The following is a 16,974-nucleotide window of genomic DNA, read 5'->3' on the forward strand; positions in this document are numbered from 1 at the left end:
TGACTCGCATTTGTGGCCTTTGGTTTCCGAATTTGGTAGGAGAGCTTTTTTTGGAGAAAATTGATGACGTCACCCGCGGAATGAGGAATCTCAAACGATTTAGGATTAAAGATTCAGATTCCTTAACCCCCTCAGCCCTAACCCCGTGACTTTGGTGGACCTGTTCTAAATTCCTGAGCTGTGATTCGGTGAATCTGACGGCCAGCGGGTCTATTCTGGTACATCACTTGCTCAATCCAGCTCAGCAAGGCCAACCAGATCCCTGGTTTTGTCTGACTTTTGCCAGTCCGCGGTCAGCCTTTCCTTTAAACAAGTTACCCCCCCGCCCCAAAATTTATCAAAATTGAAAAACAGACCACCTTGAAGGCCTCCGTTCTGTCTATAAAACTCTGCGTGGGCAGCTGCAGAGTTTTCAGGATCCAGACACCAGACACTCCACCATTGATGGCCAGCCGTGGAGTGTCTCCAAAGCTCCTCCAAAGCCTCCGCGGTTTTCTCCGACCTTGCAGCTCGTCGCCGCCTTCCTTAGCCGCCCTACCGCCGCTGAACTTGGTCGAGAAACCACCGATCCACACCGGCGCCGTCGGCCCTTCGGTTTCGGACTCTGTTCTGGACCTGGACGATGCGGAGAGGCTGTTCGGGTCGTTTTCGACGGCGAAGCTGCTGCGATCATCGGCGAATCTGCAGATGGCGTCGATTGATCCGCTGGTAGACGTGGGGATGTGGGTGATGAATTCGAGGCTGATGGAGATGCCGCTCATCGGGGATGTGGTGGTAGGGGCTCTGAGGCATACGTTCTTTGAGCATTTCTGTGCGGGGGTGAATCATAAGGAAATGAGCGTGGCTGTTCGGAGGCTGTGGGAAACGGGTATGAGAGGGATGCTGGTTTATGGTGTTGAAGATGTATATGACAACGAGTCCTGCGAGCGCAATTTTGAGCGCTTTCTGGAGACTATAGAATCCACCGAATCGCTTCCTCCCTCCTCTGTAAGCTTCAGTTTTTAAGCCATTTTTTTCATATTCTTCTCTGTTTCATAACATACATCTATAAACCGGCAGACACGACCACCTGTCCGATCCATAGAAATTCTGTATATGTGCAGATGAACAAGCATACATGCAAAAATTACAGGAAAAATCGTGTAAATTAGGCAGTCTTGGGTAACTCAAAAGCTTCGAGTTTATTAAAGTAACAGACTGTTAAAGTGTTCCTCGCTCCAATGTTTGAGAGCCTAGTGTTTGGGCATTTTGATTTTTGTTAAGCCATTATGCATATGAATCTGCTTCGTGTTCTTGTTTTGTTAACTCTATTATCTCCCCTGTTTTCCCCCTTTTTTTTTTTTTGTTGATTTGCTACCTCTGTTTCGATTTTCGAATAAATTTACTAAATGAGTTTTTTTTTTTTTTTAAACTCAAACTAAATACTGCTATATTCTAATGGTTTTAGAAGTGTCCAGGACATTACTTAGTTGGATCCGAGTCATAACTGCGTCATATGAACAGACTGGGCCTCTCTCTCTCTCTCTCTCTCTCTCTCTCTCTCTGCGCGTGTACCTGTGCGTCTTGTATACCTCAAACCTAATGCCAACTGCCAAACAGCTGTCAAGATTTTGCCTTCGTACCCTTTAATTAGCTGGTTTTAGAATCCGACAAGAGAAAGGAACAAACTCAGAAAAAAAGAAAGAAAAAGGAAGCTAGCTGCTAAACCAATATATGTTGCACTACTCTATATATTCGTATATCTTGTGAACTTTGTTTTTTGTATTGTTCTGTTTCATTTAATAAAGTTTTGTCACGTTGATGGCATGCAAAGAGTAATTCGAAAATTTGGGAATTTTGGGTTAAAACAGGCAAGCTTTGTGATTGTGAAGATCACTGCAATTTGCCCCATGCCCCTGCTGGAGCGAGTAAGCGACCTACTAAGATGGGAACACAAAGATCCTTCCTTTCATCTCCCATGGAAGCTTAACACCTTACCAATATTCTCCCAATCCAGCCCTTTGTACCATACTTCCAGAAAACCAGACCCTTTAACCGCAGAGGAAGAGAAAAACCTCCAACTAGCTCACCAGAGACTGCTAAAGCTCTGCCAAAGATGCCAGGAGCTCAATGTCCCATTAGCCATTGATGCAGAGTACACCTCTGTTCAACCCGCCATTGACTACTTCACATACTCCTCTGCAATCGTGTACAACAAGGACGATACGGTCGTCTTTGGAACGATCCAAGCCTATCTCAAGGATGCGAAAGAGAGGATGCTGCTGGCAGTGGAAGGTGCAGACAAAATGGGGGTCTCCATGGGGTTTAAGTTGGTCAGGGGAGCATACATGTCCAGTGAATCGAAAGTAGCTTCATCCCTTGGCTGTCAATCTCCAATCCACAATTGCATTCAGGACACGCACGATTGTTACAACGAATGCGCATCGTTCATGCTCGAGAAGATCTCTAGTGGCCGCGGTGCAGTTGTTCTAGCAACCCATAATGTGGAATCAGGTAAAATTTTGGCGACTTCGTTTATACTCTCACTTCCGTCCCAAGAATGGAATAAGATGAACAAAAAAGTCGAATGAAGAATGTTTGGAAATTGAGAAACAAAAATAATTTAAACTTCTTTTCCACTCTTGCACTTCAAGCATGTTGATGAATTTGAGTAAAGCTTGGTTTTGGTGATGGACAGGGAAAGTGGCAGCGGCAAAAGCGCGGGATATGGGGATTGGGAAGGAAAACCATAAGTTGCAGTTTGCTCAGCTCTATGGGATGTCGGAGGCACTCTCCTATGGCTTGAAAAATGCAGGGTTTGCAGTGAGCAAGTATATGCCCTTTGGGCCTATAGACATGGTAATGCCTTACCTTCTCAGGAGAGCAGAGGAGAACAGGGGAGTCCTGTCCACCTCGACAATTGACAGAACCCTCATGAGGTAGATAAATTAGATTACCTCTTCTAAATTCTCATAAAAATGACATTTTATATTCGGGTATACGTAATTCTTCAAACCAAATTCCATCGTCTCGATGACCTAACCGGTGGTTTTGCGCATGCAGGAAGGAGCTGAAGAGGAGAGCAAAGGTGCTATTCAGCGCAGGGGATTGGCGAAGTGGGAATATTCAAGCAACTGCGAAGCTCGATGACCATTCGGCATTCAATTAGGGGATAATGACGAAAAATTAAGCCTAATTTGGAGAACATTCCGGTAGGGTTTGCATTAATTTTGAGTCTTTTTTTTATTAAAAAAGAAAAATAAAAGCTTGTAGTGGCCTGGGGGAGTAGGTGGTGTATAGGTCGCTAGGATTGGAACGTCTGGTTTTACAATTAGCTTTTCCTACCCGAATGTGGGCTCCAACTTGTGAATGTATGCCGTTGGTAGTTTGAGCGAATGAAATGAATAAGTGTGAATGGCCAGCTCTCTCTGTTTCTACAGCTTTCTCGTTGTTTTTTTCTTTGTGGAACGGTGGGTCAAATCTCCGTTCACTTTTATGGGTGTTCGATGCCTTTTTGTGGGGAAGGGGGGATTTTGCAACGCCGTTGGTGGCCAGGACAACGACACCTTTTTAATGTTTTTTTTTTTGGAAGCCTCTCTATTGAGTCACTTTTACCCTATCTTTTAGTTTATGAAATCAAAGTTTAGGAATGAAATCATATTTGTGCAATAGATTTGTGAAAATAAGGGTAAAATCATATTTTACGGCGGTAAAATACTAATCGTTGTAATTGTAAATTGTAAGTTATGACCCTAAATATCTGTAACTCTGTAATCTCTGAGATATAAGGATTTTTAAAACATACTAATATATAAATCATGCAATAAAAATAGAATCATAAGAACATTTTACATTTTTTTTATATTTTTTTATATTTTTATATTTTTATTTTATTTTTTATTTTTTTGGTAAAAGATGGCGGCACCTCCATTTATTTATTAATAAACCCTCACTATTTTGGTGGAAGAATATCATAATTACAAGTTAAAATCAACCAACCAAATTAGGACAAGCAAAATTAAACATAACTAACAAAGGAAATAAAAACATAAAAACAACCAAAAACAAATGAAATACACCAAACAAAACTCTAGAGATGAACTAACGACGAACAGAAATAAGACCCCACTTATCCATCCGAAGGATACCTTTCAGATAACGTGGTAGAAGGTATTGTTCTTCGTAGATTACATTGTTTCCCATTTCTCCTTCTTTACCAAGAAAATCAGTCGCACTACTGTCTTCCCTATATTGATGTATGACCATCACATTCACTCCTTCTAACTCTTCCATGAGCTCTTCCCGAAATTCTCAAAGATACCACAAAGTACATCTACCTTTCCGAAATCAATCAACTACAATTCGCTAGTCATTTTTAATAATCACATTAACATAATGCAAACATTTACACAAACGAATTTCTTCCCTGTACTATTATTTGTACAATTTCCAAAATAACTTGAAAAAGTCGCTTTTACCATGCCATGACAATCCCAAATAATTCCTCCACCTCCTGAAGTACCCGAATTGTCTTTTTAACTTCAATCACAATTAAGTTTTATCCACCCTACTGGACTGGAGGTTTAACTCATGAAATAATTTTTCCAAACCTATCGCAAACTCTCTGATGCTTAATTTGAAACTCATTCAAAATTTTAATGTCCAACTTCTTCAATTTTTTAAAAGAAATAGTGCTCTCAGCAATAAAATTAACTCAGAATCGAACACTTCTCCACATATGCTCTACACTTTGATAAACTCCTTCCATTCTCGCTTTACATCTTCGATTCCAAAGGCACCACGTAATCAAACATGGATTCAACTCGATTAAAATACCTTTAATAGACGATTTTTTTTGCATAGTGGAACCAATTTGCCATTTTATTTTTCCAAGAAAGGGATCGTTGGAAAGCAATCCACAATGCCACATTGGCCCGAAGCCATCGATATTCCTTTGGTCTGAATTCTATCATCTACAGCCAAACATCTAAACCAGACTCTCCATAAACACATTAATATTTTTCTGGGCAATAAAGAATGCCAAAACCAGTTATTCCACAAAAAATTATCACTTCTGCTCCTCACTGCCTCCTAAGCTGTTTTTGTAAAAAAATTATCATCCGGGACAGGCTTCCAGACAAAAATATCCTGCCCACTTTTACCCACTGGCACCTGTTGCAAAATTTCCCTTGTTTTATTAACACCAACCAATTCCCATACTAAATCAGAGTTCCAATTATTATTTAACCAGCAATCCTTAAGAACATTTTCATTACTCATTGTTTTATAAAATATGTAATGTACTTTAAAAATAAGCTCTTGCCACGTAGTTTTCGTGCTGAAAACATTTATTTTTAATAGAACATCATAATGTTGTAAATTACGTAAGAGAATTATTCAAATATTTTCTTTAAAAATAAACTCAGGTATATCTTATAAAAAACTGACATAATCAAACTCACTTACCTTGATCTCCTATGGAATTGAAAACTTCCTAATAAATCCTTAACTTATCACAAGATAATCACAAAATCCATGATTTAGAAAATAAATTATAATTTTTCTTTGAACCCCCTCAAAGGTCTAATCCTAAAATAAATGTACTTAGAGTTTCTTTGCCCCTACCAATCCAACCTATTAGCCTTAGACACTTGATTTATCACTAAATTTAAGTTATGGAGTTTGGGCTAAACAAGCATACACTCACACAATCCCCACTTTTAATTCTACTAAAACTCTTTTGCATCTAATTCAGCCTTATTAAACAAGGCCATAAACAAGCTTAATCCAAGCTCATGAAAAAAGAGCCCAACCAAGCCTATAACCAAGCTGCTTAGGCACCAAAATAAGTCAAGGTCATTTATATTCAGGGTTGGCTCATTTATTAAGTGAGCTCCAAAATTGAGTTTGTGAGTTTCTCATTTATATAATGAATGAACCTAAACAAGTTCTTGTTGAGTTAGACAAAAATTGGCGTCGAATAAGAGCACAAAGCCAATCCATAGAGCACTTCGGAATTCTCTTCTAAACTCCAAGTGATTTCTAGACAACTTGGTTCATTTCAAGCCCTAGACTAAAAAATAGCTATGACATTCGGTTGTGATATAATATTAGCATTAGTTACTAGCCCTCAAAGAAAAATTTGCCTCATTAGTTGCTACATTTATTTTTTTTAAATTGCTTTCCCCTTCTTGTATTAATTTAAATAATCACATATATTTCTAGGTGTTAGGGTGTATTGTCCCAAGTGATAAACCAATAGGAAGGAGTGATTTGAGTTTAATGAAACTAAGTGATCAACTACCAAAACTTAAAAACAAATTCAAACAAATCAAGCTAATTCACACAAACATTAAAGAAAATTAAAGAGAGTAAGGAAAGGGAGATGCAAACTCTTTATAGTAGTTCAGCTATCCCAAACCTACACCCACTCTTCTTAAGATCAACCATCTTTATATTATGCTAAGAATGTCCCTACTTTAATGGAGATAGGGTCACCAATTTACTTGGTCTGTACATGTCATCCAAGAGAGGTTGAATTAGGTGGTTTTAAAATTTCTGCTAATATAAATTCTTTCAAACCAAATTGTAACTTAATATTTTCCAGATCAGAAAGTAAGATGGGGTAATATAATTAATCTCAACCACCACACAATAATGAAAAACTCACAGATCAAGGCAAACATAAGAGGGACAAACATAATTATAATGGTTTGGTCGACTAGACCTACATCTAGTCTCCAAGCAAACGAATTTGAACTAATTATGTTGTGAACCATTCAATTAGGACATCCTGTCCTTCTCTTACAAATTCCCTCTCTTGACTTTCAACCAAAACTAGTCGAACAAGAACTAAAGACATCCAATTCGGTTGGGGAAACTTCCCTAGTTTTTTCACACCCCAAACCTATAGGCTCTAAAAGGTGACTTTCTATAATAATTGCACAAGTGACGTAAGAACTAGAGACAACAGAAATAAATAAAATCTCATAAAATTTTAAACCCAAGTGCTAAATAACCACATTATAGAAGTATTTCCACATCAAAATTAACATTCTTAACATTCATTCGTACTTGTCTTATTGCATAAGCTATATCTGTTTTCATCACTGCCTAGTCCAGCCCTCATTCTCTAAATTCAAATGGTCAAAGTTCTACTTTGGGACATGGGTCATTGGTCCTCAAATCCAAGTAGTTTTTTTCTAATTGCGGTGTCTACTTTGAAAACTGGGGCATTGGTCCTCACTAAAAACAGTATCAAAAAATGATTTAAAAAAGATGGTTTTCAAAAAAAAAAAAAAAATTCCCAAATACTTGGCATTGGTCCTCACAATAAATGGTTTGCAAAAAATGGTTTATTTTTTATTTAAAAAAAAATGGTTTTCAATAAAATATTTTTTTCTACAAATACTAGGGCATTGGTCCTCACAAAAAATGGTTTTCAAAAAAAAAGTTTTCAAAAAAAAATATATTTTTCAAATATTGGGGCATTGGTCCTCAGTTTTCAAAAAAAAAAAATCTTGAATATTGAGGCATTATGCCTCCAAAATTCAAATGATTACATCCAAGTTGTCTTGACTAGCTCGTTCAGTCAAGTTGTCTTGAACATCTCATTCATTCGATTAGTCTCATCCAAATTAACCCTTCGTGGTTCCTTCCAAATCGATCATCTCCAATCTCATATAAATCCACCATTTGTGGTCCCTTCATTATGTGCTTCGGCACTCAGGTTCTCAAACCCGGTATAAGTCATTCTTATGTGCTTTGATGCTTGGGTTCTCAATCACTGTGCCAGTCATTCTCATGAGCTTCGGCACTCAGGTTCACAAACCTAGTGCAAGTCATCCTCATGCGCTACAGCACTCGACTTCTCAAACCAAGTGTAAGTCATCCTCATGTTCTTTGGCACTCGAGTTCTCAAACCCGGTGCAAGTAATCATTATGCGTTTTGACACTCAGGTTCTCAAACCCGGTACAAGTCAATCTTATGTACTTTGCCCCCAAACCCGATGCAAGTCATTTTTATGTGCTTCGGCACTCGGGTTCTCAAACCAAGTGCAAGTCATTCTCATGTGCTTTGGTGCTTGAGTTTTCAAACTCAATACAAGTCATTCTCATGTGCTTTGTCACTTGAGTTCTCAAACCCAGTGCAAGTCATTCTCATGTGCTTCGGTGCTCGGGTTCTCAAACCAGGTACAAGTTATCCTTATATGCTTTGGTGCTCGGATTTTCAAACTCAGTGTGAATTCCGGTGTTATCCCAAGAGGGGGGTGAATTGGGTATTTTAAAAACTTAAGTCCTTCAAGTTCTAATTTTCAAAAACTATCAATTAAAAACATGCAAGCTACGTACAACTACCTTAATGTTTTTCAATTAATAAACCTTTTGAGTGATTTTATCAATCAACCTAATTTACCCAATTACTTTGATGACCTATTATATATTTAAAATATTCATAATATTCACACAAATAAGATTACGTGGAAATTAATGAAGGTAAGGGTAAGAGAGATGCAAACTTGATTTTTACGAAGTTTGGCCTATCCAAGCCTACATCCTCGCCTTGAGCAACCCACTCAAGGATTCCACTAAAAATCCGCTCCTTTAACTGGGACGGAGCTTCCCTTATAATCTACTGTTTACAAGAGGCGTGACTTCATCCTCAACCCCATTTCACAACTCGAATCGTGAATACAATATAAAGATTACAATTTCTATAAAACTCAAAATGCTTCTAACCAAGCTAGAGAGTACAATAGAAATTCTAGTACATAATCAAATGATAAAAGATAAAGCTCAATATGTATGTAAGATATGATCTTTATATGAAGAATGAGATGCTTCACAAATATACCCTTTAATCAATATCTCACAAATATTAATTTTAATAAATAAATGCTTTGGAGAAATGTGAAAAGAGAAAATAAAATATTGCAACGTAAATACCGCAATATGAATGTGATATGAGTATATTGAAAATGTGAATATTGCAATGTTAATTCTGCAATATGATAATGAGAAATGTGATTATGTGAAATGAAAATATTACAATGTTAATTCTACAATATGAAAATGAGAATTGTGAATATGAGAAATATGATTTTGAGAAATGTAAATATGTGAAGTGTAAATATTGCAATGCAAAATTCTACAATATTAATATTGAATGGTGAGAAGTGAAATGTGAAATTCTGAAATATGAATACATACATGTGATTGATGAGATGTCAATATCGCATAATGATTGCTGGTATATGGTAGTGATAACCCTGATGGATGTATATGGAAACCCTAATGATGGGTTGTGATATTGAGCATGGTATCGTTGCTAGTGGAGTTAGTGCAACTACACGGACTCGTAGAGCGTGTGGCGTGACAATAGACTGAGTTGTATAGTAGAGTTGTTGTGCCCCTTGAGTTCGAATCAGGGCTTTTGGCCAGCTAGTCGTACTACATACACGAGATATATAATGATATTTGACCTAACCGGGTCAGCCAGCCGTAGTTAGGTCCAACCTTCAGACCGCATAACCCTATTTAAGGGGGAAAGCATGATGTGGAAAGATATCCTCAAGGCAACCATGAGTACAGACACGGATGTATTGGTAACTAGTGACACTCATGAGCTTGATATGGAAATGGAAATGAAAAGGAAATGATAATGGAAATGAAATGAAAATGGAAATGAAATGGGCATGAAAACAAGAAAGAAAATGAGAAATGAAATTGCATGAGTTAATAAATAATTAAAGCAAAGTAAAACACACTACCTAAGGGCATACTGAGTAAGGTGAGTACTCTGATAAGTATCAGTTGTAGCTGAACCCGAGTTAATCGGGTTAGGTTGCAAATGATATGGCAGAAGGAAGCTACTTGTATGGGCGAGTAAGCTTCCCTATTCTCAAGAACTTCGCCAATAGATTTGGGTTACGAATGGATGATTTTGGTAATGAAATTAAAAGCTTATGAAAGCTTGTGTTGTATATCTATATGATTATGATTGTGGAAATGGTATATTTTCTTAGAAGATATTATTACTAAATTAAATATTTGGTATGATATAATGAATCTCATACTACCACACACTGTAGATAATTTATTCTGTCTTACTGAGGTGTGTCTCACCCAATCATTTAAATATTTTAGGAAACTGAGATAGACCCAGTGATGGAGTTCCAAGATAGAGGGGAGCAGATACCCTGGGTAGACAGGGTGAGTATTTTGAGGTAGGAAGGTTTAATTCCCCTAGAGTCTTTGTGCCTGACTTGTATATATAGATGGTAGTACTCTGGTATGTGTATTCATTGTAGTAATTATATATATATATATATATATATATGAAATGACTTCCGTTGTTAGAATTATGTGTATGAGTAAGATTGTATACCTAGTACCCATTTTCAGATCAGGTTATGTATTATCGTATCAGTGGTTGACATGGTCGATTTATGGTTTTATATATATGTTGATTATATGGGACAAAATGGTATGAAAATCGGGGCGTCACAGTTTGGTATCAGAGCCTAGGTTTGCTAGGTTCTATAGACTTTAGTAAATAACGAAATACAATAGTAGAGTATAGAAATGAATATTGATGAGATATGAATTAGTTGTTGTTAGAGGATGAGATTAGAATTTAGGGTTCTGTTTTGCGACTTGGAGGCAGGAGTTCTGTGGTTGTTTATATGTTTCTTGTAGGGTGACGACTTCTGGAAAACCATAGATACTATCGCCGGATTATGCTTCTAAGTGGTAGGATTGAATCTTAAATGGGGATTGAGAACGTTAAGAGAAATGTCTGTAGCAGAATATTTTGTGAGTTATGTTGGGTGTGTTAGCGAGATATGATAATAGAGTTTTAAAATGGTTTTATATCCTTTGCAAGATGGATCCAAGGAGTAGTAGTGCTCATGCTGGGGGTGATGAGGCGGGGCCTTCCGGTATAGGTGGAGGAGACCCTAATGTTGTATTACGTAGTGTCACCCAGTAGGTGATGTTAGAGATGGCTAGGAGTTCGAGAGGGTAAAGCTACACGATTGAGCAGTTCACGCGGATGAGATCTCCGTTTTTTTCTAGAGGAGCTGGCCCACTTGTGGCTGAGAGCTAGGTCTAGGATATAGAGGATATGATGACAGTTCTTCCATGTATAGATGAGTAGAAAGTTTTATTTGCGATATTTAAGCTGACAGGGGAGGCAAAGAGTTGGTGGAGATCAACGAGATTGTTGGAAGAGTAGAGACCGGACCCTATAACAGTGACATGGAGCCGTTTCAGGGAGATCTTTTTTGAAAGGTACTTTCCCGCTATTGTTATGAGTGCGAAGGTAGCAGAGGTTTTGCATCTAACACAAGGACCGATGACAGTACAACAGTATGCGGTGAGATTTATTGAGTTGTCTTGGTTTGCTCCATATTTGGTACCTGAAGAGGAGAGGAAGGTGAGGAAATTTGATGAGGGTATGAGGCAGAGTCTGTTTGAGCAGGTTGTAGGTTTTTGAGCTCAAACATTTGTAGAGGTAGTGGACAAAGCTATAGTGATTGAGGGTAGCTTTCAGAGAGGCGCCACAGCACAGAGTTAGCGGAAGAGGCTCGTGCCTTCAGATGTTCAAGCAGGGTCCAGCTGAGGGCCTCAGAGGAGACAAGATAATTGAGGATGATTGAGACAAGTAGTGAGAGATCGGGCTATACAAGGCAGTTAGACGCTTCCTCCTTGTCCCATATGCTACAAGAGACACTCGGGAGAGTGTCGGGTTAGGAAGATTATGTGTTATCGGTGCTATCAACCTGGGCATATAGCGAGGGACTGTTGTGCACCGCCAATTGATGTGCTAACTTATAGCCCATACCAAGGAGGTCATGAAGCACCTCGAGGCGAATAGCAGAGGAATATTGCCCAAGCTCGAGTCTACGTGCTGACACCGAGGGATGCAGCGACAGCAGGAGATGTTGTGACAGGTACAACTTCAATTATGTCATTTACAGCTACTACTTTATTTGATTTAGGGGTGACTCATTCTTTTATCACCCGAGTGTTTGTTACATATTACAAGTTAGAAACATAGCAGTTGGGTATCATTTTGTTAGTGGCTATGCCGACAGGGGCTGTGGGGATATGTTGTAAAGTACTTAGTAACTATCCAGTATATATGCATTCAAGGGAGGATTTTATTAGCTGATTTGGTGGTCTTGGAAATGTATGGGTTTGAGGTGATATTGGGTATGGAGTGGCTAGTTGCTCACTATGCCAGTATAGATTTTCATCAGAGAGAGGTAGTGTTCAGACCTCCGAGGGGACAGGAGTACAGGTTTGTGGGGTCTTGTGTGTCTACCCCACCATAGTAGTTATCCGCCATTTAGGTGAGGCGATTGTTGCTAGAGGGTTGTTATGGTTATGTGGCCTATGTAAAGGCACTATCAAAAGGAGAATTGAGGGTAGAGAATATCCTAGTAGTGAGGGATTTTCCTGATGTTTTTCTTGAGGATTTGCTGGAACTACCTCCTGATCACGAGGTAGACTTTTCTATTAATCTAGCACCGGGGACAACACCAATTTTGAAAGCGCCGTACAGAATGGAACCGGCAGAATTAAAAGAACTGAAAGATAAGTTGCAAGAATTGTTAGACAAGAGATTTATTCGGCCTAGCGTGTCGCCCTGGGGTGCGCCGATATTATTTGTGACAAAGAAAGATGGGTCAATGAGAATATGCATCGACTATTGAGAAATTAACAAAGTGACTATCAAGAATAAATACCCGCTTCCCCACATCGATGATTTGTTTGATCAACTATAGGGGACACATGTTTTCTCGAAGATAGATTTACAATCTGGGTATCATCAGGTAAAGGTCAGAGTAAAGGATGTTTCAAAGACAGCATTCAAGATTCAGTATGGCCATTATGAATTCTTGGTTATGCCGTTTGGATTGACAAATGTTCCTCCAGTGTTTATGGATTTGATGAAACGGGTATTTTACTAGTATTTAGATTAGTTTGTGGTGGTATTCATTGATGATATACTGGTGTATTCAAAGAGTCAGAGGAGCATGAGGAACATCTGAGGATAGTACTTCAAGTACTAAGGGAAAGGAAATTGTTTGCGTAATTCAAGAAATGTGAGTTCTAGCTAGAGCCGATTACCTTCCTTGGACATGTGATATCTAGGGGTGGTATATTAGTGGATCTAAGTAAGATTGAGGCGGTATTCAAATAGCTAAGACGAGCATGAGGAACATATGAGGATGGTACTTTAGGTATCGAGGGAAAGGAAACTGTTTGAGAAATTCAAGAAGTGCAAGTTCTGGCTAGAGCCGGTTACCTTCCTTGGACATGTGATATCCAGGGGCGGTATATTAGTGGATCCGAGTAAGATTGAGGTGGTAGTAGATTAAGTGAGACTGAAAAATGTGTAGAAAATTAGAAGTTTCCTAGGATTGGATGGATACTACCGCAGGTTTGTTGATGGTTTTTCCAAATTGTCGGGTCCTTTGATGAGATTGACCAAGAAAGGGGTGAAATTTGAGCGGTCTAATGAATGTGAGCAGAGCTTCTAGGAGTTGAAGCAGCGATTCATCACTGCACTGGTGTTGACGATTCATTCAGGTGAAGAGGGTTTCATGATTTACAGTGATGCATCACATAAAGGGCTCGACTGTGTTCTGATGCAACAGTAAAGAGTGATTGCATATGCATCACTACAGTTGAAAGAATATGAGAATAATTACCCTACCCACGATCTGGAGTTAGCAACGGTGGTTTATGCACTAAAGATTTGGAGACATTATCTTTATAGGGGTAGGTATGAAATTTTTACTAATCACAAAAGCCTGAAATACTTTTTCATGCAGAAAGAATTGAACATGAGGTAGAGAAGATGGTTAGAGTTGATAAAAGATTATGATTGCATTATTAGTTACCACCTGGGAAAGGCTAATGTGGTGGCTGATGCCTTGAGCCGGAAATCAGTGGGTGCATCAGTATCTGCAGTGGCGATACATCATTCAGTTAAGATGGATCTAGAGAGACTAGGGATAGAACTCATAGAGGGTGATCATTAGACATTTATTGCTAATCTGGTATTGCAACCAACTCTACAGGAAAGAATTAAAGCAGCATAGAGAAGTGATGCAGAGTTGGTAGAACTTATAAAGAAAGTGTAGGATGGCCTGGAGGAGGATTTTAGTATCTCAAATGATGGAACTTTGAGGTTTCATACCAGGTTATGTGTACCTACTGATCCTGAGATTAAGAAAGTGATTCTGGAAGAAGCGTACCAATCCTTGTATACGGTACATCCTGGTAGCACTAAAATGTACAGGGATATTTGGGAATCTTTTTGGTGGAACGAAATGAAAAAAGAGATTGCTGAGTTTGTAGCACAATGTTTGACATGCCAACAGGTGAAAGATGAGCATCAAAGACCAACGGGGTCATTTCAGCCACTGTATATTCTTGAGTGGAAGTGGGAGCATATAGCGATGGATTTTATCACTGGGTTACCGCCGGCACTACATGGACAGGATGCCATTTGGGTAGTAGTGGATCAACTTATGAAGATTGCTCATTTTCTGCCTATCAGAGTTAACTACTTCTTAAACATATTGGCAGAGTTATACATACGGGAGATAGTGAGAATGCATGACATGCTGATGTCCATAGTTTCAGACCGAGACCCACAGTTTACATGCCTTTTTTGGAGGAGTTTGTAGGAGACCATGGATTCTCAGTTGTCATTTAGAACATCATTTCATCTTCAGATAGATGGATAAATGGAGAGGACAATACAGATATTAGAGGATATGCTATGTGCATGTGTACTGGACTTTGGATGCAATTGGTTATGGTTTATACCACTGGTCGAGTTTACGTATAATAACATCTATCAAGCTAGCATTGGGATGTTACCATTTGAGGCATTGTATAGTAGGAAATGTTGATCCCCATTGTACTGGGATGAGATTGGGGAGAGACAGATACTAGGGCCAGATCTAATACAGTAGATCAGGATAAAGTCAGACTCCTCAGGGACAGGATCAGAACAGCGTAGAATTAGCAGAAGAGTTATGCAGATACTTGCCGATGAGGGTTAGAGTTTGACATTGGAGATAACGTGTTTTTTAGGGTGGTACCGTTTAAAGGAGTTATGAGATTTTGGAGGAACAGTAAATTGAGCCCTTGGTATATTGGACCATTCTAGATTCTTGAAAGAGTGGGTCCAGTTGCCTACAAGTTGGAATTACCACTAGTCTTGACTAGAATTCATGATGTATTTCACATTTCTTTGTTGAGAAAATACGTCTCAGATCCCTTCGATGTGATTAGATATGAGGCACTAGAGCTTAGTGATGCCTTGTCTTATGAAGAAGCGTCAGTGCATTTTTTCGATTGGAAAGAATAGGAGCTGCATACGAAAAGCATACCGCTAGTAAAAGTTTTGTGGCGCAACCATATAGTAGAGGAAGCTTCTTGGGAATTAAAGGAGCAAATGTGCCGGAGATACCCACAACTGTTTTGTTGGAACTAGGAATGAGTTATGTTATTGAATTTGTATAGAATATGTGGTATTTTGGTTTTAATGGTTTTGGGGAGAATTTTCTTTCAATGGTTGTAATCTCCTAGAACCCTTTGTAACCACGGTATTCATCATCAATAAGTGAGGGTAATTAATAAAATGGTGGTGTTTTCTTTAAAGATTGGAAATGTGATGAATGACAAATTTCGAGGACAAAATTTTATAAGAAGGGGAGACCCAAAAAATTAAATTAATAAAGTAATAAAAGAAATGAAAGAGAATAAAAAGGGGAATTTTAAAAAGGGAGAAAAACAGGGCTTCGTTGACGAACCCAAGGTCTTCATCGATGAATGTCCTAGAGATTTCGGCGATGAGGTAAACGTGTCTTGTCGACGAGAGATTACGGAGAGAGTTTAGGGAATTGTAGGTTCGTCGATGAAATAGCCTTCTCGTTTATGAAGTGCCATCATGTGTTTGTCAATGAACCACTTGAATTTGTCAACGAATTCTGGGCTACAAAGGGTGAAACCCTCATTTTTTAGCATTGTTCTCTCTCTCTCTCTCTCTCTCTCTCCTCTCTCTCTCTCTCTCTCTCACACTTTCTCTCTCTAAACCCACGGTTCCCTCACCTTCTCTCTTCGTTTTTAGCTTCATTAGAGCTCAGATTGACAATCAGGAACCGCCACGAGGTTCCTGGGAAGATTCTCTGCAACATAGGTAGAGTAGATTTTTAGAATGGAGTTTTGGGGAACCATCCCAAAATTGAGGTAAGTAAGATACTTTAAGGATTTTTTTAAGTTAACTTGGAGTATAAACAGTTTAGATATTTCTAAATGATAAATGTTTTGGGAGTTGGGTTGTTTAATTTGGTAAACATGTTATTTTTAGGCTTTTGAGCTGTGAACGCCAAGGAGCATCAGATTTTGGGTGTTTACGTGCTTCTCAGTAAGCCAAGTAAGGGGAATAAATTATAACAACCTTTTTATGAATATTATGGGTTGAGAATTATGAGAAATGGAATCATGATATTTTACCTGAAATTTATTTATAATATAAATATCATATGAAATTTGTGTGGCATGTGATTTATATTAAAAATGCTTAAACTGGGTTAGATGATTTACCCTAGGGAAATACGAGATATGATAACAAGTTTGTGAGAAATATGGAATAATGTGAAATGAGATATATACATACATACATACATATATGTAGTGATATGAGACGAAATGAGTTGTGAAAACTGAGTTGAGAATATTGATTATGTGAATAATTCAATGTTAATAATGCAGTGCAGATTATGAAATGTTAAAAGAGAAAGAAAATATTGCAACATAAATACTGCAATATGAATGTGATATGAGTATATTGAAAATGTGAATATTGCAATGTTAATTCTGCAATATGATTATGAGAAATGTGAATATGTGAAATGAAAATATTACAATGTTAATTCTGCAATATGAAAATAAGAATTATGAATATGA

General features: G+C 38.3%; 1 protein-coding gene across 1 annotated transcript; it reads left to right on the plus strand.

The window, feature by feature from the left end:
• The first annotated feature begins 300 nt into the window (after nucleotides 1–300).
• Nucleotides 301–3,400, plus strand: LOC131159816 (proline dehydrogenase 2, mitochondrial). Its single transcript, XM_058114992.1, has 4 exons — nucleotides 301–987; nucleotides 1,851–2,493; nucleotides 2,678–2,918; nucleotides 3,043–3,400. Exons 1-4 carry the CDS (start codon nucleotides 445–447, stop codon nucleotides 3,146–3,148), a joined length of 1,533 nt encoding a protein of 510 aa, XP_057970975.1. The 5' UTR covers nucleotides 301–444; the 3' UTR covers nucleotides 3,149–3,400.
• Nucleotides 3,401–16,974: the final 13,574 nt, after the last annotated feature.

The sequence above is a fragment of the Malania oleifera genome, chromosome 1 (genome assembly GCF_029873635.1).
Source record: "Malania oleifera isolate guangnan ecotype guangnan chromosome 1, ASM2987363v1, whole genome shotgun sequence".
Classification (NCBI taxonomy): Eukaryota; Viridiplantae; Streptophyta; class Magnoliopsida; order Santalales; family Ximeniaceae; genus Malania; species Malania oleifera.